A 23,005-nucleotide genomic window follows, 5' to 3' on the forward strand; every position below is an offset into this window, starting at 1 on the left:
GAACAAATTAAACAAAACCCCAAAACAAACAAACAGAACAAAGCAAAGTAGCAAGAAAAGCCCCAATGATTTAGCATGAGAGACATACATTTTGATTAGTTGTGGATCTAGTATTATCAGTGTGCCATACTCCATGATGGATTAGTGTAGCCTGTTGCCTTTGCTGGCCTGTAATAGTAGCCATAGGGACAACGCTAGCTGACATGTCAACACAGATAGGAAATTGAACATGGTCCCACACCTAGATGCAGAGCAACAAGGGGCAAATGGCTGCTGAGAGAGAAAGAACTAGCCAGGGAAACAGACATGAGAAGAGAGGGGGTACCAGGGATCACTTTGCTCTTTTTTGTCCCTTGGGATATTTTTGGGCAGCAAAACAGCTAATGCTGATAAAAAAGGCTGAGTGTCCCCACTCAACTATGGCTGCAGTGACAGAGAAACTATGATAGAAGACTAAAGGAGCCCGAATTTCCCAAACCAGTGAGTACCTACTATTTGGGGAATGTTCCACCAGGAGAGCCGACATATGCCAGTCAAAGCCTAGTGTCTAAGAGATGTTCACCCCTCCCACCTGGCCCAGAGATGCCGTACCGGTGTGTAATACTCCATGATGGGATAGTGCAGCTTGTTGCCTTTGCTGGCCCTGCCTGTCAAGAAGCAGGTCTGGCAGATATCCACATTAAACTGTTTCAAACTCCGGTACCTTGGGGAGAGAAGACATGGTCACAAAGACAATCCAGTGTACCACAATGACCTCACCATTTCCCCAATCCAAATAGGTACACAGAAGGGAGTGGGGTTCAACCTACTATACCTAGCAGTGTGAAGTCCTCAACATGTGAATAGTCTTATTCTACAGACTGAAAATCCCCATGAAATCATACGTCCCAGGGAGTGTGGGAAAGGGCATTGCTTCAGCCAGGGTTTAAAGGGGGCCAGACGGGAGGACACATCTCACTACGGTAGTTGTCTGACCAAAGATGGCCCCAAAGGTCCCTTCTGTATGCTGGAGAAGTTAGACCACCAATATGAAGGCAGTTTATTCACTAGCTGTGGTTAAGTTGGCTGAAGGTTGTTTTCAAAGGTTTTTCATAACAGACAGAATATAGAACAGTCTTTCCATCTCCTTCTCAAGAAAAGTTAAACTTCCATAGTCATAGTAGCATCAAAGAGTGAAATGCCTAGTCTTCCAAAATCCAATATTTACCCCTGGGTTTACAGCTAAATAGCCAGGTTTTTTTAGGCAGTCATGTTTTGCCTCTGTGTCTAGTTTGCTCAAGTTATAAAAAGCAGAGTGTTCATAGGGACATTGTATGTTGGTACTCTAAAAAACTAAATGGCTGAATGGATTGAGGGTACTGGTCAGTGCTTTCCAAGCATGCCGAAGACCCTGGGCTCTGTCTTCAGCAGCATACCGGCAAACATTAGGCATTTAGGGATCAGCTAGCTTTGTGGAAAAAAGTCATGGATTATAAGAAGGGAGGTTTCAAATGAATTTCAATAATGTTTTATCCTTTAAGCTACAGTGTGCTGCTGTCAGTTGGCACTGTAATGTATTGCCATCTATGAAGTTCATAGCTGACAGGAGTATGCAATTAACTTACTAAAGAACCTCAAGAAGTCTGTAAGTTCATGATTTTGTGTTGGGCTACATTCATAGCCATCCTTGGCTGCATAACTGCAGGTTGTTCATACCTATGAGGCCATTCCCATCTATGGTACTGGTTGGGTCTCTTTTGTGAGAAAGGCTGGTCATGTTTTCTCAGGCTTTCATGACAGGGCATCTGGTAACCCAGAAATTCCTTATGGTGCATTGACTACAGATCTCAGACTTTTAAAGATTTATTTTTCATGCATTTTATATGTATGGATGCTTTGTCTGCATGTTTGCCTACACACCAGAAGAGGGCACTGGATATTACAGATGGTTGTGAGCCACCACGTGGGTGCTGGGAATTGAATTTAGGACCTCTGGAAGAGCAGCCAGTGCTCTTAACCAGTGAGCCATCTCTCTAGCCCCTCAGATGGAAATGCTATGAACATTGTACATGTGAGTGTGTGTCTTTTTCCATTTCTGCACTGGGATCTTTTGTGTGTAACCTGCATTTGTGGTGGGAATATTTATATTACAAATGGTATAAATCAGGTTTCCTCTTCTTCCTTTTGTTCTGGGCAGTTGATTGTGAAATATTTGTTGACTGAACATTTTGTATATAGATTTTTTTAAAAAAAATAATGATTACTACATATTTCTAAAAATCTGTAGTACTTTGTATTACAACCAGAACAAAAAGGTGTCTTTCTCATTTTTCAGAAGTTAAACTTTTTTCAATAAAAAGGTTACAATAATACACCAATAACAAACCATAAATAAGTTGTAAAGCATAATTAACTAATGCCTTTTTGTACCCACTTTTGTGTCCCATGCCATTTTCCCCATCCCAGCAGGTATCCAATCCCATACCTGAACCCCTTGATGGGGCACTGCCTACAGATAGAGCACTTGGTCTGATGCTTTACTTGCTCAGCAATGGTGACCCGATGCAGAACGGCCAGCCACACCATAGACTGGGGCTCCAAGTTGACCCACTCTAGGAACTGGGAAGCTTCAATGACTGGCTTGCCAGCGCTCTAGACAAATAAGAAATCCAATGGATTTGACTGCGCCCAAGTATCTTGCTGCTTGAGTGCTAGCCAGCTCTTAGTGAAACAGGGGAACCAGCACCCCTCCAGAGGTGTTCACTTTCTGTCTTATCTTAATGGACACCTTTCCTTGAAGTACTCCAGCTCCACACTCCAAAGAACCATTAGTTATGTTGTCCAATCTCAAAAAGCACCTTTGTCTCAAAGTACTTTGCACCAAAAATTGAGATGCGTGTTCCCCTCCCTTCCACTCACCATCCCTTCCATTTCACTTCCCTTCCTCCTTGAGTCTACAGGTCCATACTTACAAAACGGAAGCAACTACGGACACTGGGCTCCACATTGCTGCCCCCAAATGCTGCCACTTCACCCAGCTGACGGGGCACTTGAATGGCTTCATGAAGCAGGGCACCAAGATGGCGTTGGTCACACTGGCTGCCTGAATTGGCCACTTGGCTGAAGAGGTCTGCTGGGCCATCATCAACAATAGCCAGCCCCAATTTAGGAATAGCCAGAGAATGGTGTGGGGAGGAAGAAGCAGAAGAGAATGACATAGAAAGCACTTTGCTGAACTAATGCCTTTTGAAACAGGAAAATCCAGAAAGTCATCCCCAATCTCAACACCCAAGGGTTCTAAAAAGAGCGTTCCTGAGTTTGGCATAGGAGAATTAGACAGACACAAATAGGGCATCATCAATAGGGAAGGAAGGAAGGACAAAAAGGGAGAGAAGAGAGAAGAGGCTGATGAAGAGATAGAAGAGAGAAGAGAAAGAAAATAATGAATATTGGTGGGGTGGCAGGGAGAGAGAAAGGCGGGGGAAGAGAAAGAAAGTGGAGAGGGAGGAAAGGAGAGGAGAGAAGGGTGAGGGTGAGAGAGAGAGAGAGAGAGAGAGAGAGAGAGAGAGAGAGAGAGGGAGGGAGAGAGAGAGCACACTAAGTAACACTACCAGACACAGATGTTACAGTACTGGGAAAGGAGATACCTCACGAATGTGGAGACACACTGGGCAGCTTTCCCTGCCCTCAAGAGAGGGCAGCTCTTCCACGACCTCATTAAGCCCAGGCTAATGAGCTAAGCAACCCCCTCTAGACACATCATCCTTTGCTTCAAACCTCACCTAAGACCTAGAAAGTACACAGGGGGGGGTGCTGAAAAACATCACCAGGTCTTGCAAGTACTCATCTGCTGAGTCAAAAGATCTAAATTCTGCTTATTTTATGGTCTCTCTTTCTTCCCCCTGCAACACACCTTCCCCACCCAACATCACTGCAGATGCTGGGGTTGTACTCACACTGGAGTTTTTCTTTCACTTCGGTGCCACACAGGCATGCGATGCCAGTCTTAAAGGACAATGCTCGCATTTTTCCACTGCGACCACTAGGTTTAAAGGAAGAGACAAAGAACATGAATATATGTAAAGGGCTAATATCTTGGCAGTCTTTTTCCTTACTGATTGGACCCAGTGACCAACCATGCCCTAAGCTGAATTGATCCATGGGCACAAGATCTTCCCACCATGGCCAGTGGAGAAGCCCCATTGGTTTGAGCAGGGAGGTTTCCAGGACTGAAAGCTTACCTATCAAAAACATTAAGGAGCCAGTTGAGGCTCATGTCTACACACAGTGGCACATTGACCAGGATGCCTCTTTCCTCCTCTAGTCGTTCATACAAGGCAGTCAGGCAGTGAATGACCTCCACCACGTCCATCACATGTTCACTGGCCTGCAGATCGTGCTCATTGAAGATCTCTAGAGCTGTAGTCAAAGTTACCAGATCCACTGGGAATAAAGACGAAAAGGAAAATGCAGCCCAGGGAACTGATGAGGCAAGGCCACCACATCACCAAATCTGGTACCAACTCCAGACCAACCACTGATAAATATGCCATAAACTTATTTTTCCCATGACCCCCATCCCATGAAAGAGAAAAGCAGTAAGATGTCACCCAAGTTAATGTAGCATGTCTCTGTATACATAAGTTCTTTCACATCAGTGTTGACAAAATGGTGACATGTGAATGAACATACATCTCTTACTCCCAGGGGATCATATCTCATTTTACACTTCTCTATTTGCAAAGTTTCTTCTCTCTTTTAAACTAATTTCAGAGGTACAGAGGACTGAGCCCTGTTCTAGGAAGCTTAGTACTGTTTGCAAAGAGTTGTGCATGGCTGGCTGAATGTGACATACACCAGGAAGATATTTTAATTTCCTGTGGCACTGAGTCAGCCTAGCTAGACACCTGGGAAAGGATGTTTAAATGAACAGTACCTCTGAACAAGGCCAGAAGGTACAACATATCTGCATATGCTGATGACCAACTATTGTCTTAAATAGTTGTCTTAACAATTCTGTTGCTGCATCTAATAACCCCAAGACAGCAAACCATGAATCAGATACTGCCTGCTGCAAAGCAGTTTCTTGTTTATCTAAGCTGGCTAGGGAAAAGGGACTAGGAATCGGATAGCTGTGGAATCACTTTGAAAACAAGGCTTGGGGTGAGTAGAAAGAGCAAAATTTCAGTCAGTATGTCCCAGTATCTGTAGAGTTCCCATCAAAATGTCAATGACTCTGGCCAGGGTTGGATGCAAATGGGAAGAAGCAGACAGGCGAGGGAGATGAGGATGAGGGTGAAAGCCATGGGAAGAACAACTGAAACATACAGCGCAGGGCCTTCTGGACTCTGCGGAGCTTCATGGCAGTCCGATAAGCTGAGAACTTAATGTTGTTCAGATCAGCTGCAAAGAACAGAAAGAGACTCACTTAGGCCAGACAAGGGTAAAGAAGAACAAGTTCAACAAGGATATGTATGAACTAGGGCTGTTAGTGGAAGTGAGCTCTGATCTGACTACTAGGAAAACAACTTGGTATTATTACTCAGTAAAGTGGAACCTATACATCCTGCCATCAAAGCAGCTATATTCCACAACAGTCATATGCAAACACTTCTTTGCTAAGACTCACGGTAAGAAATGTATTTAATATCACATTTCAGAAAGCAAATCATTACTGGACAAAAGAATAAAATTATTATCAAATCTGACCCTTGCTCACCGATAGTTCCTGCTCTATTTCTGCTTTTGAAGAAGATTGTTTTAACATGCTAAAATAATGTTATGATCTACGCACTAAAAGCATACCCTGGAAAAATCCTTGCACACATGTAAGAGAAGCCACACACAAGAACTTTTCAGCAGCATTACACATATTCACTCTAAACTAGGGACCCATGTTCCTGTCAGCAATACAATGGGTAAATAAAGGCTATATCCAGTAGTATCCCCTACAACAGTGAAAACGTTCTAATTGTAGCCACATGGATAAACTTGTGACATATGATATATTTCTCCTAGCAGGTAAAGACAAGACATGAAAGAGTCTCCCTCATTGTAGACCAGAGACTGCCATTCAAATCACATTAAAATTCATGTCTTCAAGACTAACTTTCTAAGGATACTAAAATTGGTCCAGAGGGGAATGGAGATATGCTGTTGAGGGAGATGCAGAGGAGCTGTTCTACCCTTTTAAAAATTACCTTATTGAAGTACAATGGACATGCAAAAAGCTATATGTGAAGTGACAGGAAGCGCAGGCATGTATTTTATGTATATCCCTTGGTAATTTTGATGACAAGTATACACCATGAAGCTATCACCACAATCTGTGTCATAAACCTATCCAATGTTAACAAAGTTTCCTCCCATATTATTTATCAATATTACTATTAGTAATGTATATTGCTGCTAAGAACACTTAATGTAAGATTATTCTCCTAGTAGGCTGACACATGAAAATAGTGCTGTTAACTATATTCACTATGTCATACAGCAGAGCTCTAGGACCTATTCTTGTGGCATAAATGAGACTGGCATATGACCATTACCTTCTTGTTTTCTTATCCCTTAGTCTCTGATAGTCACCATTTTACTGTCTGATTCCATGAATCTATCTTCAATTCCTTATGTAAGTGGGATAATGCAGTGTTTGATCTTGTTTTCAAGCCTTATTTCAGTTAGTCTGATATTCTCTGGATTTATCCATATCATCCAAAGGGTATTATTTTAAGACTAAAGAATATTATTCCATTTTGTGCATATGGTACATATTCTTCATTCATACACTGATGGAGTATAAGACAAAGATAACTGTACACATCCCCACCACATATAAGAATCTTGCATTCTCACCTAGGGTTTGGTATAACTCAGTCATCTTGGGATGGTCCCAGCATGTGGTCTGAGCCTGGTGGCTACAAACAAAAGCATCAATAGCACCAACATCACATCCTCAACACCCTTTGCAGGCACAAGCCCATTAGTCAGTGAAAGGTGGGTTGCAAGAAGCTGCACAATGCAAAGACGAACTCTGCAGATACTAATACACTAGAGTTTACCATCATTCAGGCAGAACCTTCAGCACTTCTGACAAGCTGCAGGAATCATTAGACTAAGCAGGGGACTCTCAATGCACATAAGTGACCAAGTTAGGAAAGTGAAAGGCAGGTGATGGCATTGGCAGGTGACTGACCAACTCCTGGTTCTGATGATCACTCACTTGATGTAGTAGGGAACTTTATTGGGAGAAATTGCTCTTTCCCAGGGAACCTGGACAGAAGCTGGTAAAAGAGAAGAGAAAGAAAGCTGGCCACTAGTATTCTTCAAGCATTCTGGCCTTTCTTAAATTACTTAATTAGATTAATTCATTTTATGTGACTGTTTTGCCTGCATGTATGAAGGACTGTGTGCCACATGTGTGCTTGCAGAAGTCAGAAGAGGACATTAGATGCCCTGGTACTAGACTTAGAGATGGTTGGGTGCTACCATGTGGGAACTAGTAATTGATCCCCTGTCCTTGGCAAGAACAAGTGCTCTTAACCAATTAGCCACCTCTCCAGCCCATCTTGACCTTTCGGGGGGGGGGGAGGGATGAGGCAGGGTTTCACTGAGTAGTCCTGGCTGTCCTGGAACTCAATCTGTAGACTAGACTGGCCTCAAACTCACAGATGTCCGCCTGCCTGTGCCTCCTGAGTACTGGGATTAAAGGCGTGCACCACCACCTTGGCCATTCTTACACTCTATCCTTCCTCAAAGGTTAGACACAAAAGGAAATAACAATTCCTTCCATCTGTTAACAGCTCCCAGGGAGGGACACTTACAATAAACACACTTTGTTTCTTGATGCTGGAGCAAGAGAAGGGGGAAAGGTTGTCACTGATGCCCTAATTGAACCAGACACAGGGCTAGAACATGAGCAGGAATATTTCATAACCCCAATATTTGCCTTAAGAAGTCTTTTTAAACCTATTTAATGCAAGTAACTGGCCTGCTCCTGCAGCTATGAACTATTGTCTCATGAAGCTCAAAGTCATTCCCCTATAAAGTTAACCTTCTCAGAACTGTTGGGGAGAGGGAGTAGTACTGGCCATTTCTCTTTTATAAGTGGCTCTTTCAACCCTCTGTCTATATCACCGAGATCTTAACAGGCTCAGCTAACCTGGCCCCTCTGCTCACTCACTGCAACTTAGCTGAATATAAGAATTCTCTGCAGCTATAGCTCTGTGAACCTGGCTATAAGGCAATAATCCTAACCACATTTATTGAGCTCCTCCTATGTGCCAGATACTATGCTCATGTCTTGTATCCTTTTTGGATATTTTTGCCATCTCCACTGTGACCTCCTTGGTCTAGGCCAGTATCACCATGTGGATTATTGTGCAACAAATTTTGAGAGGTCTCTCTGTACCCTCTCTGGCCCCTAACAATGTATTCTGAAATCATGCCGAAGTGTCTAAGTCAGATCATGTCACCCCACTCCTGAAACCCTATCAAAAATCCTCTATTCCATCTGGAATAAAATCTCAAGTTCTTACTGTTACCTACAAGGCCCACTGTGCTCTGACTTCTCTGCTCTTCCCTTTGTGTTTTTCTCCATAGGTCTCCTCACTATCCCTCAGCCCACCCTAGCCCACCCCAGCCCACCCCACTCCATTCCCGCTTGAAGGGGCTAGAATTTCTGCATTGTGGTTCCCTAAGCTTCCTATGTGGTTATTCTTTCACTGCCTTTAGAACTCTGTAAAATTGCCACCTTGTCAATGAATGTGCTGCAGTGTTACTTCTCTCTAGCCACCCTCTCAGCGAGAACTCTTCAGTGTCTCTTTCCTTTAAGTCTAGTCCTCCCTAGGCATGCCTTCTTAGCTTTAAGGCATATTTTCCATAGCACTTGCCACAAATGTCTCTTGTACCTGTCCACTTGGTTGATTATGATCTGTTTCCTTCACTAGAATGCAATCTAAATCTAAGGGTTTCTGCCTGCATTTTTTTCTCCCACCAGCATGTCTCCAGTGCCCAGAAAAGTACCTGGCTCACAGCAAAACTGTTGCACAAATAAACATATTTAATATTTAAAACATTAAGAGTTAAGAAATCTCCCCTTTTCAGATTGGAAAGAAGAGGTTCAAGAGGTTCAAAGAGAGTACACCAATTTTTCAAATTGGCAGACTTCTTAGGTCAAGACCTAGCTCTCTCAGACTGGGGAGGCTGCCCTAACCATCACACTACACTGCTTTTTCCTTATTGTTTCTTGGATGCCAAGATATACTGGACTCTCACCAGACCCCCACTGGACAACAGTAGATTCTCTTGGAAAATGGCTAAGGTTCTGCTACATGCACTCTAGTTTGGCTCACGTACTGGAGAGGAAGTGCTGTGACCCAGGTCCAAAGTCGCGGTGGGCATCCTGGAGCTGCTTAAGTCTTTCACCAACTGACATCTATGGAAAGAACAGTGGGTTATTTCTAGCCATTTGGTATGGAATCTGCAGTTGCTTTCGAGTATCCTTATGAGCTCCCTCACAGGCTAGCCTTTCTCCCGTTCCAATCCCATCTACAGTCACCCAACTCCCATCCTCCTCTCACACTGACAAGGATCAAAGAAAGTTCTGAGCCAAGGTAATTCTCCCAAGTGTGCTTTCAATATAACCAGTGTGCTTAAATCTAGACAAGCTCCTCACATTCTTCCAGTTCAGCCACTTCCTGCAGTCCAGAGGTTGAGAAGTTTCTCTTCTGACTCCTCATTCTCTCCTATTACTTTCCTGGGTAGTTTTCATTTACAAACCCATGATATTCTTTGGGCCTGCATACACTTCCTCCCAAACCCTGACCGTACCCAGATGCCACCCAAATGCTCATTTCAGGGTGCTCCTCTACCTGAAGCTGCTTCCACCGGATGTTGATCTGTTCCAGAGCCCTTGAATTCTCCATTGACAAGTGTACATCAGAAATGGCCAGTTGGTGGGCCAGATCATTTACTAACTTCACTCCATCTTTCACAGGGGAGAATTCTTCTTTGAATAGCTAGAAAACCAGAACCCAAGTGCCACAGCAGACAGAGAGTAGGAGAAAGGACACATTACTCATTCACCTTCCCTTCCCATGTTCAGTGTCAACATCACCCAGCTACTTGGCCATTTGTGCCACAGACTAAGATGTGAGTGGTCACTGGATTTATTCTTTCTTGTAATCATATCAGAAAGCCAGGGAAAGAAAACAGTAGGATAGAGATGGCAAAAGACAAACTAGCACATAACTAAAAGAGGCTCAGCTGAGGCCCAGGCCAACAACTAAGTCTCAGCAGAAGGAAGACTGGTACTGTGAAAGGACATCAGGAAAGGAGGCCTCCATACCTTGATGGCTTGAATATGCTCTGGAAGGGAATCAATGAAGAGATCCCCAATGGGTTCCCAAGTGGCTCGGACTCCCTCGGCTTGGGTCAGAGTACTGCTCAGTTCCTCCATTGTCCCTTGGATCTCCAATAGATGTTCGAGTGTATGCTCAATGTGGCGATGCTGATCCACACAGCGGGCTGTCAGCTTCTCCCACAGCTCACTGGCTACCGTTGCCTGCTTCCACACAAAGCGGCTAAGATTCTGAATTCTCTGTCTGGGGGAGGTATCTGTGAGTACAGTCAGGAAGCCAAGTCAAACTACCTTGGCAGAGGCAATCCAGAGAAAGACTTAAGGCAAATGCGCATGCTTGCCTATAAATGTGGCGTTTAGGACACCAGTGTGTGCCTGTTTGTATGCAAATATTCATATTCACATATATATTTCCATGGCTGAACTCCTTTTGAACATTTGGAGCTTTAAATTTTTATTACATTTATTTATGTATTTATGTATGTGCATATTTATTTTGTGTTCATGTCTCTGTGTGTGTGTGCATGCATGTGTTTTTTACAGTGCCTGTGTGGAGGTCAGAACACAGTGTGCTGGAGTTGGCTTTCTCTTTCTACAAAGTGGGTCTCAGGGATCAGGCTCTGGGGCAAGCACTTTTATCAAACTGAGTCATCTCACTGACCCACATACCAAGGTTTCTTTAAAAATTAAACTTTTTATATTGAGATTATTATACATTAGTTTTTGGTTGTAAGATATAATATTGATAATTCCTGCACCTTTTACCAAAATGGTAATGTCTTATAAACTGATAATACCACATAACACCCAGGATTTTGGCATTGATATAATCTGTCAATTTTGTTTAGAGTTCCCTGGCTTTTCTTGTATTCATTTTTGTGCAAGTGCACACACACACACACACACACACACACACACACACACAATGCAATTTCATCATGTATTGGTTCATGAATCTACTGCCACATGAGGCCATTTTAGTTTCCTTTCTCCCTTACATTAAAGCTTTCTCATTTTTAAAAGGTAGGGTAAATAATGAATAAACTATTTTAAGAGGTGTGGTGAGGTAAATCATCTAGTCCTATTCATATGCCCCCAGGAAATGATTTAGGCACTAGTGTCCACTGTTCACTAAAATCCAAAGAAAGGAAGCTCCAGTACCTTGTGCCAAGCTTTTCTAATTGAGCTCCTTCTTTTTTGGTTTCCTCCTTGTCCCTCAGACTTCCTGCCTAAAGGGGATTCAGTGTTTATAGACCCAGGCTATGTGGGATGGCCTTACTCATTCTGTACCCTGCCATACTTGAAGCCCATTGAGCAGCAAGTTATGTGCTAACTGGCTCACTGAGAGACAAGAAATCAGCTGAGCTTATAATCAGTGTGTAAAAAGGACTCTACTAGTGAAGGCTTCTTTCTAGTCTATTCACTTCATGTGTCAGGGCTCAGGATTCTTTCTGGAGGGCTTTACTTGACCAACACTCAGACTTAATTTCCATGGATGCCACATTAGCAGTTTACTGGAATCTAGACAGAAAATGTCCCTCCCTATGAAGTCAGTTCCAGAAGTCACCAGGGTCAGTATTGACAAGCCACAATCAATTTTAATCTCAAAGGTTATTACCTAACTTCTTTGCTTTTAAGATTGTTTTGTAGTTTCTTGGAGACTGTAAGAGTTACAGCAAATGACAACTAGTGTTGAACAGGCCAATCTACCAGATGAGCAATCCTCTGTTGCAGAGCCCCACTTGGCATGGCCATGGGGTCACTGACTGTGGATAAATGTGTCTCTGTAATTTCTCTCATGAGTCACTTCATGTTTTCCCTAAGAATAGCTTTGGGTGTTTTCCTACTGTTTGTATGTTTATCTCGTAAAAATATTCCATCTATACTGCTTTCAGTCTTTTGTTTATAATTAAAATGTGTGAGAAGCCCCAATTAATGTTTTAAAATGTGAGGAGATATCAGACTTAACATATACTACATGCAAGGTCAGTCTGGAATAAGAAAAGTATGGTTCAATATAGCAAAAGTAGGTCCAGGTAAAACATGTCATTTTTTAAAAAGTGTACTTGGTCTTTTGTCTGTTTCTGTTTCATTCCACTAGAGTAAATGTGTCCTCAATGTAAATGCAAAGCATTTACTAATTCCTACATGCAGACTTTACAATATAATTCAATAATAAAGTAATTAACCCCTAAAAACAATTCCATCTACTGAGAGAACATACATTTGTGGATGGTCAGGAAGATGAGTTCTCTCCACTGTGCTCTCCACATTATGGTGAAAAACTTAGAAGCCTGTTCTGTATAATTAACTACCTGACAGTATGATTTTGCCAGACAGAAGTCCTTGCAGAGGGATCACAGGAGGAACTTTCACAGAGAGGAATTGCAGATGCCTGGCCTTACTAGATCTAAGTCCTTCAAAGATTTATGACAAATTGGAGAGGTATTACAGGTGTCTGTCCTTGTTCTAGAGATCAGTAGCACATAACTGACTAACAATATCCAGATATTATTAATCACACTTAAGAAATGTAAAATAATACATGTATTCCTTGTCTTTTCCTTTGATCTCTCAGTGGTTTAGTTTTCTCACCTTGTAACCTGTAGCAGAAACCTCCTCACAGCAGCAGCTGTTAAGTTTTGTTATGTATCTTCAAAGAATGCCTGTACCTCTGAGAATTTTCCTTGTAGTTTTTCTTAAGTATTAATAAGTTGCTAGTGAATGGAGGTATATATGCTTGGGATTTTGTAATGGCAGGTAGAATAATAATATAGAGAGAAGACAGAAGATTGAGAACATATAAGATTAGAAGAGTGTAGAATGTAGAAGGAATAAGAATGATAGAACTGGGACAGAAAATCAGAGAGAAATTATAGACAATTAAAACAAGAGAATTTGAACTAAAGAAGAAATAATGAAAATGACCCTCAGATACTATGTGAAGTTACTACAGAAATCTTTTACCCCCTTCTTCGCTCCTGAGAAGCATTTTACCTTTGGAACCTTGGGTAGGGGCTGGGGCAGGTCTCTTAGACCTTACAGTAGTTGTTGGCTAATACCAACATTGCCAATTTCCCTCTATGTTGGAATAAATCAGGTTTTTCTAATGTTTTAAATTTATATTCCATTTATTTATTGGTATCCTCTCATGCAAATTTGAAAATGAAGGTAGTAATTTCAGCTTCTCACTCCTCTCCCCTCCCTCCTCTCCTCCTCCCTCCCTCCTCCCTTCCCTCCCTCCCCTCCCTCCTTTCTTCCTAATATCTCCTTACATAGCTACACATGCTACTCTGAAGAGCCATATACCTCTTTAGGTCACACACTGGTAAAGCCTGCTTAAGATTCCTTTTTTTTTTTTTTTTTTTTTTTTTTTTTTTTTTTTAAATAACTGTGACTCTTGTCCCTTTCTGACTTTGGGCTCACTAGAGAAAACTACCTTCCTAAGTAACCGCTGAGAAAAGGAGCTTGTGAAAGGCACAGAGGTGTTTGTTTAGTGGTAGGGATAGCTCAAGAAGTGGGGGAAGACAGGAAGTCCACCTACCTTTGCTCTCAGAATGAGGCTCTTCTAATTCCTCAAATGGGTGCTGGGACAGGAATGCCTGAGCAGATTCCAGAACGGAGTAGATATAGGGGCCCTTAGACTTGACTTCTTCCATAAAGGCCTGTGAAGGTTTGCAGTTAACAGGAAAAGAAAGCCTTTCAATCACTTCATTTTTTTCCCATGGTCAACAACCTTTCTTCTCAAAGTAACTTGGTCCTGTGGCATTACTAGGTATTTTAGTGTTACCCAGGGTTGAAAAGGTCGGTCCTCCCTATAGGCAGAAAATAACTCTAATGCTAGGAAGTCTGGTTCATGTGCAATGAGTCTGGCTATGGCACAGAGCAGAAGAAACATAGAGTAGAGCTTAGCTTTATGGAAGACTCAGTGTGAGGCCAGCCTGGGTTTTATAATTAGCTTGAGTCCAATCTGAGCTATGTAGTAAATTGGAGGCTAGCTAAGTCTATGTAGTAAAAACTTGTCTTAAAAACAAAACAAAGAGTTATTGGTCATTTTCTGATTATAGAGGTGATGTCACAGAAATATTTAAAAGTTCGGAAACCTATAAATTAAAAATTAAAACTAAATTAAAAATTATGGAGAATTACAAAAATCAAAGAGAATTACAGTCTTATCACCTAGAGTTAAACACTGTTAATGTGTTGGTGTATTTCCCCCACCCCATGCCACTTCTGAATATATACACCTATCTATATACATTTTTATGTAACTGAGATCTATAGTTTTATAATTTGCATTTTAAACATCATAGTATAGTCATTTGTCCATGTTCTCCTTATAAATCACAGCAGGGTTTTAAATTTGATGGCAAGACTTGGCTAGCTCTGTGGAGTGCAAGCTCCACACTAGGATGGCATACCATCACCTTCTGCTTTAGGTGACTGAGTAGAACTGAGGGCCTGTGTGTCAGGGTACTGTGAAAGAGTATTTCCTGCTGAGTGGCTCCATACCAAACCTCCAGGAGTCTAACCTACCGCATGTGTCTCCTTCTCCTGTTGTACCAGGGCCACATCCCCTTGCAGGGGCAGCTGAGCTGATAACTCCTCATCCTTTTGGCTGAGCCAGTCAATAATCTCTTGGAGTGGAAGCTGAAGTTTTCCACTGTGGTCTGAGAAGGCCTCTAGGCGAGCACTGCATGTAACAGTAAGTTCAGTGACTCAATTACTTTTTAAGTGACAAAAGCAATTCTTCCTTTACTATACAAATACTTTAATATACAAAATGCATTCAAATGAACTGCTGTAACTGAAGTGGAAGGAGGCCCAGAAGGCCCAGGAGGCCCTTCCCCTTATATCTACTGATGAACGTTCCTGAGGTTTCACCACAGGTGTGCAGTAGTAGAATAGTGTTTGGGAGCTATTCCATTGCAAAATGGTTTAAAACATTATTTTGTGGGTTTTGGTCACCTCAGCTGCATGTCCAGCACCATGCATGACAAGATGAGTAAGAAACTGAGCAAGGACATTAGGGGTGGCAGCAATCTGGCTCCCTTCTTGCCCTGGCAGAATCCAAATCACATCAGTCTGCTCAGCCACATAGGATACTCTGCACAGAAGAGAATGCAGCTTTTGGGAAGGGCAGGGTGGATGGTTGAATATGGGCAAAAATTTGAGCAAGGATGCACATAAACCCCACCAGCCCAAAGGGACTCAATAGATGACAAAAACATTGGAAATGCCGAATCAAAAAATTATCATATAATCATATGTCTGTTTGCCCCCAACTCTCAAATGAATTATGAGTTAAGGTCTAATGGTAGTAAGTTGGAAGCTGGTCAAGGCCTGATGCAGCTATTAATCTCATTCCTCTTAGTTGGCACTAACAACTATCTTTGTCTTCTGCTTCCCTATACCTGGAAAAAACTTCTAAATTATGTCAACTGGTTCTTACAACAGTCTTATAGGGTGGGCATTATTGTTTCCAAAGATTAGTTTGTTCATAACTACAGATTTAAGTGACTGACGCAGATCTGTGATTTGAAACCAGTTATATCTGGTGCTCCAGCCTGCTTTCTTTCAGCTTTTCTACACTTCCTCACCTCATTACAGACCTCTAGAAGCCACAAGCTTGGGCTTTGGTGGTAGGCAATGGAGATTTTAAAAGAATGAGACTCACACAAGGGCAGAAAGAAAAAAAAAACCACATAGAAATTGCCCTTAGGCTCTTACTGAGTTGCACCTATCCAAGCTGATATAACCCGTGGATGGGAGCAAAGGACATAAAAAGATGCCAAGTGGGCTACAGATGCAGCTCAGTTGGTAGAGTACTTGCCTAGCAGGCATGAAGTTTGATTTCCATGACCAGATAAACTGGACATGGTGGTTTATGCCTGTAATCCAAGTACGAAGGAGCTGGAAACAGAAGGATCAGAAGTTCTAGATAGTGACTTTAAGGACAGTCTGGAATACATGGACCCTGTGTCTAAACAAATAAATAAAACAAAATGCAAGAAAAGGATGGGAGTGTACAGATGAAACGCTCCAAGGCCGGATAGCCATAAGAAGAGGAAGCGGGAACAATCACTTCATTTTTATCAACATAGCAACACTTTTAAGTTTAGAGATCATTTTCCCATGTCATTTGGATGCTCATGACAATGCTGTGAGGTGGGGTAACAGGTGTTATTTATTCCTCCACTGACCAAAAACCAAAGAACGAAGCCAAGTGTAATAAAGCCTAGCCCTGGAGAGGTAAAGTGATTCCATGATTCAAGGCCAGCCTGCAGAGAATGCCGAGCCAGCCTGAGCTACATTCTTAGGACAAAACCAAACCAAGTGGAACGTGGAATTCAGAAGACCCCAACAACTCATTCAAAATGACACAACTACTTAAAACATGTTAAGACAGAAATTTCCTTACTTCTAACCCAGGATTCTTCCCTTGGTGCCAGAGAAAGATGGAAAGAAGTAGATAGTGAGGCTGTTGTGTTTGTGTGTCGGGGGGGGGGGCTGCAGCCACAAAGGTAGCCCAATACTGTCCTAGTCAATCCCTAAAGTATCAGTTTCTAGGAGTTAGTCCTTACCGGAGGTTGTGAGACTTCTTTTTTATTTCATTCCAACACAGATTCATGGCTGATGATTCCAGGGGGCCAATGGCTCCAATGGATCCGTTCAGGAGCTTTGGACTTTGGCAGGGATCCCTGGCACCATCCCAAGGGGGTGCAGGGATGGTGACCGCAGCTCTAACCTGGACAGAAACAAAAAAAGTCTGTGGTCCCTGGACTTTGACATGGCCTGTTCTATGCTAAGCTAAATGTGGGGCACAAGTGAGGAAGAAAAGAGAAAGTCCAGGCCCAGGGTCCAGAAATCCTATCCTACTTTGTGTGGGTGTGGATTCAAGGGGTGAGCTGCAGGACTCTAGAGTCCCACTCACTGGAAGGTCTTCTCTTGGGACAGGCATAGGAGTTCAGTATACTGCTTCCTTCTCTCTTCCCCCTTCCCCATTAGAAATTTTGCCAGAATGAGTGTGCAAATGGGCTCCTGCATCCAATTAGAAGTTGGTGGGATTTGTTCAAACATGAACAATTATAGCATTCAAACAAGGCTATAGACTCAATCCACAGGGGCTCATACTTTGCCCAACTTTCTAGAAAATACAGCTGAGGGGCTGCCCCACAAAGACTCAGATAAAAGGCAGATAAGGCAAAGAAAGTGACCCATTACCCATATCCTACTTTTCAGTGGATCTGGGCCTTTGAGGCCACTTTCCCCCAGTTATAACCCACATTTCAAGCCACTTAAGAAGCCCGGAAATCTTCCTAAAGGGCACTGCTCATGAAGGTGAACATGGACTGAGAGAGAAAAAAGGGAACATTCTGGATTTTTGCTAAAAGGGGACTCTGCCCAATGTCAGCAGACATGAGGCCTAGTCTTGAAGCTCTCCAAACTGTAGCTTAAGTTCTCAGTTCCATACTCTACTGTTGCAGTCCTGGGCACTGGTGAGAATACTGTTTGGTCTAGGTTATAGTTGACCGAATCACCCAATTGAGCATAGTGCTGGAAGTACCCAGCCAAGAGGCAGTAGAGAGTGGGCAGAGGGAGGGGAGTTGGAGGAGGGAATCTATATCTGAGCTGATCTACGATTCTCATGCTTGCTGGCAGGTCTACCTGCATCTTGCTTACCTAGCTGGCCCACCTAGAGGCTGTGGCTCCTCGATTTCCCTGTCTGTCTTAAAATCATACTTCTTACAAGACTCTCTAGGCAACTGAGGATGCCAACCATCCCAGTAAAACCACAGCTCACAACCACAGCATGAAAGGAAAAGTGATGGGGGACAAGTTTTGGGGAACACGCTGAGATCTCCACCACCCTGCAGCCCATGTGCTGACCCTACCTGTGCAGCCCGAGGAGTCCATGGCAGGACCTGGGACTTCCATGATTTTTCCCTTAGCAGGAATCTGCACCCTGTGTTTGGTGAGTGCGGACAGGCAGAATCCTGAGGAGCTCTGAACAAGCCCACTCAGGGAGACAAACAGAGCTCAACCAGGCCAGGAGGTGGGGTCTGGGGGGGTGATACCCTGTTTGTTTACTGACCCCCCAGGAATCTGGAGGGGGTGGCCATGTCAGAGCCTACCCAGTGAATCAGAGCTTTGTTGTGGGGAATTCCGGCTAACTCCCAGGCTGGCAAGGATGGTGGGAGTAGGACTGGGCATTCCATGGTGCTGAGGAGGGGTGTAGAGAGGGCAGCCCCTGTTGACTAACTTTCCCTTTCTTGTGGAAGATACAAAGCACTTGCTGCCTTCAGGCCCAGCCCTGCTCTGAAGTGGACAAAATGATAACACGACTTCAGTAATAAAATTTGTGAAGGCAATTTCTCCAAGGCCTGATGGAGGATGAGCTCGGGAAATAAGCCTTGCTGTCAACTAAGTGAGCCACCTTAGAATGTGATCAGCACACCTGGGGTCAGGGTCCTGAAATGTCTGCATTGGGAGGCTGGGGTAGCAGAATCCTTCTGCATTTGATTATCTTCCATGAGTACAGAGGCCAGAAGATTCACCGAAGGACACTGAAAAGAAGGCTTTGTCCTGCCTTTGAGAGGTAGAGGGAGAGCCATGACCTGCAGACCTCTGTAACCTGAGGACAGAGTCATGGGCTCTGGGTATCCCATTGAGCCTCTATAATGGAGGAAGAGAAGGCAATGAAATGTAGCAGCTCCATGAAGAGAGCCAGGGATGGGGACACCCTTGTGCCAGCCTGTGCAATACTGGGTGGGACTGAGGGAGGCCTCTTCCATTAAGCCATTGACCGAAGGGCAGAGCCTCTACTGGAAATGACCACTAGTATCTCTCTTTAGTAAACTTGCCTGGAAAAAGGTTAACATTCCCAAGCTCAGGCCCCACCCCTGGGCACTTTCAGAAAACACTATGTTTATACCAAAAAGGGTTCTGTTCCCATCCTTATTTATCTCCCACAGTCTTCTAGGCTTTCCACAGTTCCACATTGTTGCCACGCTGAGGTCCACCTACAGGAATAGCTGCAACAGCTGCCTGACCCTTTCTAGAGGCCTGAGTGGAGCCAACTGGGGTGGCTGGAGGATGGCAGGGATGACAAGCCAAGAGTGGGGTGTGGCTTCTAGTTACAGGCATTACTTGTGTTAGGTTAATTGGGCTAAAGCCAGTGTCACAAAGTCCTTTGAACTGGGAATGCCCCAGAGTTGGAAACAGCCCTGCCCCTTGTGACCCAGCCGTGATCAAGCTGTCCTGGCTGTGCTCTGGAGAAGAACACACAATGAGCTGGGCGCCGTTGGCCGTTAGCCTTTCATCCCCTTCATCACTCTTTCTTCTTAGTTTCCTATTCCCCATCCAGCTCCCCCCCCCCCGTGTTCTCTAGAGCCCTGTTCTCCTCTCCTTTCCCCTCTGAAGGGGACCGAGGACATTTCATAGGCAAATGGGGAAAAGGAATAGCTTTCTTTCCCTTTCCATATCAGTTTCTTTCCCTTTCTGGTTTTTATGGATAAGATGTTTGCTGCTCACACCCCATCCACAGAATTCTCTCCCCATACCTTGAACCCTTGAGACAATAATAGCGCAGGCAGGAAGAAAAACTACATCAAAGCAGGAACGAAAGACTGCTATGCCATTCACAATCACACACTGAAGCCCCCATGTGCTCTGCTCATGTAAGACAGCTTGCTGGTTGGGGATGGGCAATAGGCAAAGGAAGCCTTTTGAGAAAACTCGGGCTTCTCAACACCTCAACACTATGAGAGACACACTTCAAGGAAGAGGTAGATTACTGGGCAATTCTAAATTGACCCTGGCTTTAAGGATGTAATCGATGCAATGATTTTACTCTGGCTAAATGCAAAAAGAGAAAATGACTAACAAAGACCTGATCCTCATTCCCATCTGGAGCTTGACTTTTCCTTATGTAGCTTTCCCCAAATGATTTCCCGAACATCTGTACTCTCTCTATTGCTTTCCCCCATCTCTTCCATCTGCCTACAGACTGACCCGCTGTCAGTGCCCCTAGAAATGACTCAGCATTCCAGTTTGTCTGTTCTCTAGGATACACTGTACTCCCTCATGCCCCACCGTCTCTAGACCTCAGAGCTTTGTAGGGAAATCCAAAGTGTATCTATGTCTCCCTCTTTTCCAGACAGCTTCCCCTGAACTTCTTTCCTCATTGTCAGGAAAGGCAGGTTCTCTATCTGGATTACTACCTCTCCCCTACCTAACAATATAGACAGATAGACAGACAGACATGCACGCGTGTGCATGCACACACACGCATGCACACACACACACACACACACATACACGAACACTACCAATATCATCACTGTACTCCTAGAGAAGGAGAGAAAATTCTAAACAGGACTGAGCCAGGAGCTGCAAGGGAGACTAGGGACTTGAGGCCACGAGCCAATGGAGAGAGTGAGAAAAAACCCAGAAGAATATAAAGTACACTACCAAAGCCTAAACCATTCTGTGAAAAACCATGCTATTTTGGGACCTCCACAGACATACATCCCTCAGAAGATTAACATGGGATTCGTCCCCATTAGTCACAATGGGCCTTTGGATTGCCTACCCTGACAATTTTCTTTGCTGTATGTCCCTAATAACTACCTCCTGGCTGAAGAGGGATGGGCTGCAAAAGGCTGTGTGATATCTAAGGGTTTTCATTTACATGTGAGTTTCCTTGCACCTTAGGAAGTACAGGTATCACAAATTCACCCAGATCCTACGTCTGGTCTTTTTACACAGCCCCCCCTCTTTAAAAAAAAAAAACTAATGGATACTTACCTGAGGATGGGGACAGGTGTTTCTGAGGCTGCGGCTGTGATGAAACCTGTCAGCAGCATGCCACTCATGACATCGTGGGAGGGTGTAAGGGCATCCCTGCATGACCAAAGGTTGCATCAGAACCAAGGCTCATGGAGGATGAGGATTGGCAGTACACCAACTGTTGAGCATCAAGTGCCTAGAAGAGTAATAAGGAGAGGATTAGAGACAAGACTAGAAAAAGCCAATGAAGTCAGCACATCCTAATAGCTGTATGGACCAGCTAACTATTGCAGATAAGTGTCCACAGCTAACTGACCTATATAATAGTTCTTCCCAGGATACTGTGCCATACAAGATTAATTGCTAGCCAAGGAAGGATTATTGTTAATCTAGTATGCTTCGTGCTAGAGATACAAAGATGAATTACTATGAGATAGGTTGGAGACACAGCTAGGTAAGCTAGTAATTATAATAAAATACTCATGTGTCAAATACTATACATAAGGCTAGACTAGATTAGGGGAGCACAAAGCAGATCCAAGGCACCCAAATTCAGAAACACTGAATTTAGGGCCCAGGGAGACAGCTCAGTCCATTAAATGCTTGCTATATAAACATAAAAATTTTAATTTGATCCCAAGAACGCACACTTTTAAACAGTCTTGACATGGTAGCTTGTGTTTATAATCCCAACACTGGGGAGGGGAAACAGGCAGATCCCTGGAACACTCTGGCTAGCCAGCCTAGCATACTTATTGAGCTCCAGACCAATGAGAGACGGTCTCAAAGGAAAGGAAAAAAGCGACTCCTGGGGTTGACCTGTGCTTTCCCTAGAAATGTGTGCACACCTGTATATGCTCCTGTATGTAGGGCCCTGTATGGATGCCCAAGGCACCTTGAGCAAGCCTGAAGCTCTTGGCTAGAACATCTTGCCCCCCACCCCCGGAGTTGTTATTGGTACTCTTCCTGTTTTGCTAACACACATCTGCTGGGGAGGAGCTAAGCCTGAGAACCCTGTTGTTTTCCACTGTGCTGTGAGTCAGTTTGTAAGCCCACCCCAACCCCTCAATAAATGGCATTTGGCATTCAGCATCCCAACATTGCTGAATGAATGACCGACCCTCTGTCTTGTCTCTTATTTCAATCTCTATGCCTTAGCCCTATTAGTGGAGCAGATCATAGTACGAGTGCTTACAAGTGGAGGTCCCACCAACATAGGGAAGAAAGGATCACCCAAGAGATCGCCCTTGGGGGCCAGCCAGCAAAGTAAGTGAATGAGGATGTATTGAAGCATGGGTGCCAGTATCTCTCAGAAAATTCTCAGTGGGCAATTAGTGGCCCTATTGAAAAGGCAGGGTACCAGGATTAAAACTAAGACAGCTAAAGAATTCAGTGCCATATTAGAGAAACACAATTCCTGGTTTATGCACTCTGGAGGCTTTGACAACCCCGATTGGAACAGGTAAAAAGAGATCTCCAAAAGGCTCATAAAGGAGAGGGTTCTGATACTTTCCCTATTGCCACCTTTTCCCTTTGGCATCTAGTTAAAGCTGTGCTCCTGAGCAACAATGTTAAAGTAAACGAACAAATGGCAGAGATGAACAGGACTTTTGAGGAAGTACAAGATTTAGAATCTGTGAAATCTGTCAGGGAGCAAGAGGGATCTCAACTAGGAGATGATAGTCCTACCGTAACTGATGAAGAGGATACTTTGGAAGCAGAAGCAGAAATTGAACAATTAAACAAAGAATTTCTGAAGCTGATGAGTGCAAGTGTCGTGTGCCGTGGCAAACCCCCTTTCTTGAGATCCCTTTAGTAGGGCCTCTGTGCCTCGAGGGATAGAGGAGAAGGTCAAAGATTTAATAACCAAGGTAGAAG

General features: G+C 43.7%; 1 protein-coding gene across 1 annotated transcript in view; it reads right to left on the reverse strand.

The window, feature by feature from the left end:
- Positions 1-23,005, reverse strand: part of Drp2 (dystrophin related protein 2) — a 52,621-nt gene that overhangs the window by 8,599 nt on the left and 21,017 nt on the right. Inside the window, exons 2-16 of the mRNA XM_051178815.1 lie at positions 21,146-21,323; positions 16,921-17,084; positions 14,873-15,029; positions 13,881-14,001; positions 10,325-10,593; positions 9,849-9,995; positions 9,334-9,412; positions 7,199-7,259; positions 6,832-6,893; positions 5,308-5,382; positions 4,221-4,422; positions 3,936-4,021; positions 2,952-3,109; positions 2,465-2,631; positions 592-703 (exon numbers count right to left, since the gene is read on the reverse strand). Of these exons, the coding sequence (XP_051034772.1) occupies positions 592-703; positions 2,465-2,631; positions 2,952-3,109; positions 3,936-4,021; positions 4,221-4,422; positions 5,308-5,382; positions 6,832-6,893; positions 7,199-7,259; positions 9,334-9,412; positions 9,849-9,995; positions 10,325-10,593; positions 13,881-14,001; positions 14,873-15,029; positions 16,921-17,084; positions 21,146-21,262 (1,977 nt within the window). The 5' untranslated portion in view covers positions 21,263-21,323. The remainder of the gene's footprint in view (positions 1-591; positions 704-2,464; positions 2,632-2,951; positions 3,110-3,935; positions 4,022-4,220; positions 4,423-5,307; positions 5,383-6,831; positions 6,894-7,198; positions 7,260-9,333; positions 9,413-9,848; positions 9,996-10,324; positions 10,594-13,880; positions 14,002-14,872; positions 15,030-16,920; positions 17,085-21,145; positions 21,324-23,005) is intronic.

The sequence above is a fragment of the Phodopus roborovskii genome, unplaced genomic scaffold, assembly GCF_943737965.1.
Source record: "Phodopus roborovskii unplaced genomic scaffold, PHOROB, whole genome shotgun sequence".
NCBI classification, from domain to species: Eukaryota; Metazoa; Chordata; class Mammalia; order Rodentia; family Cricetidae; genus Phodopus; species Phodopus roborovskii.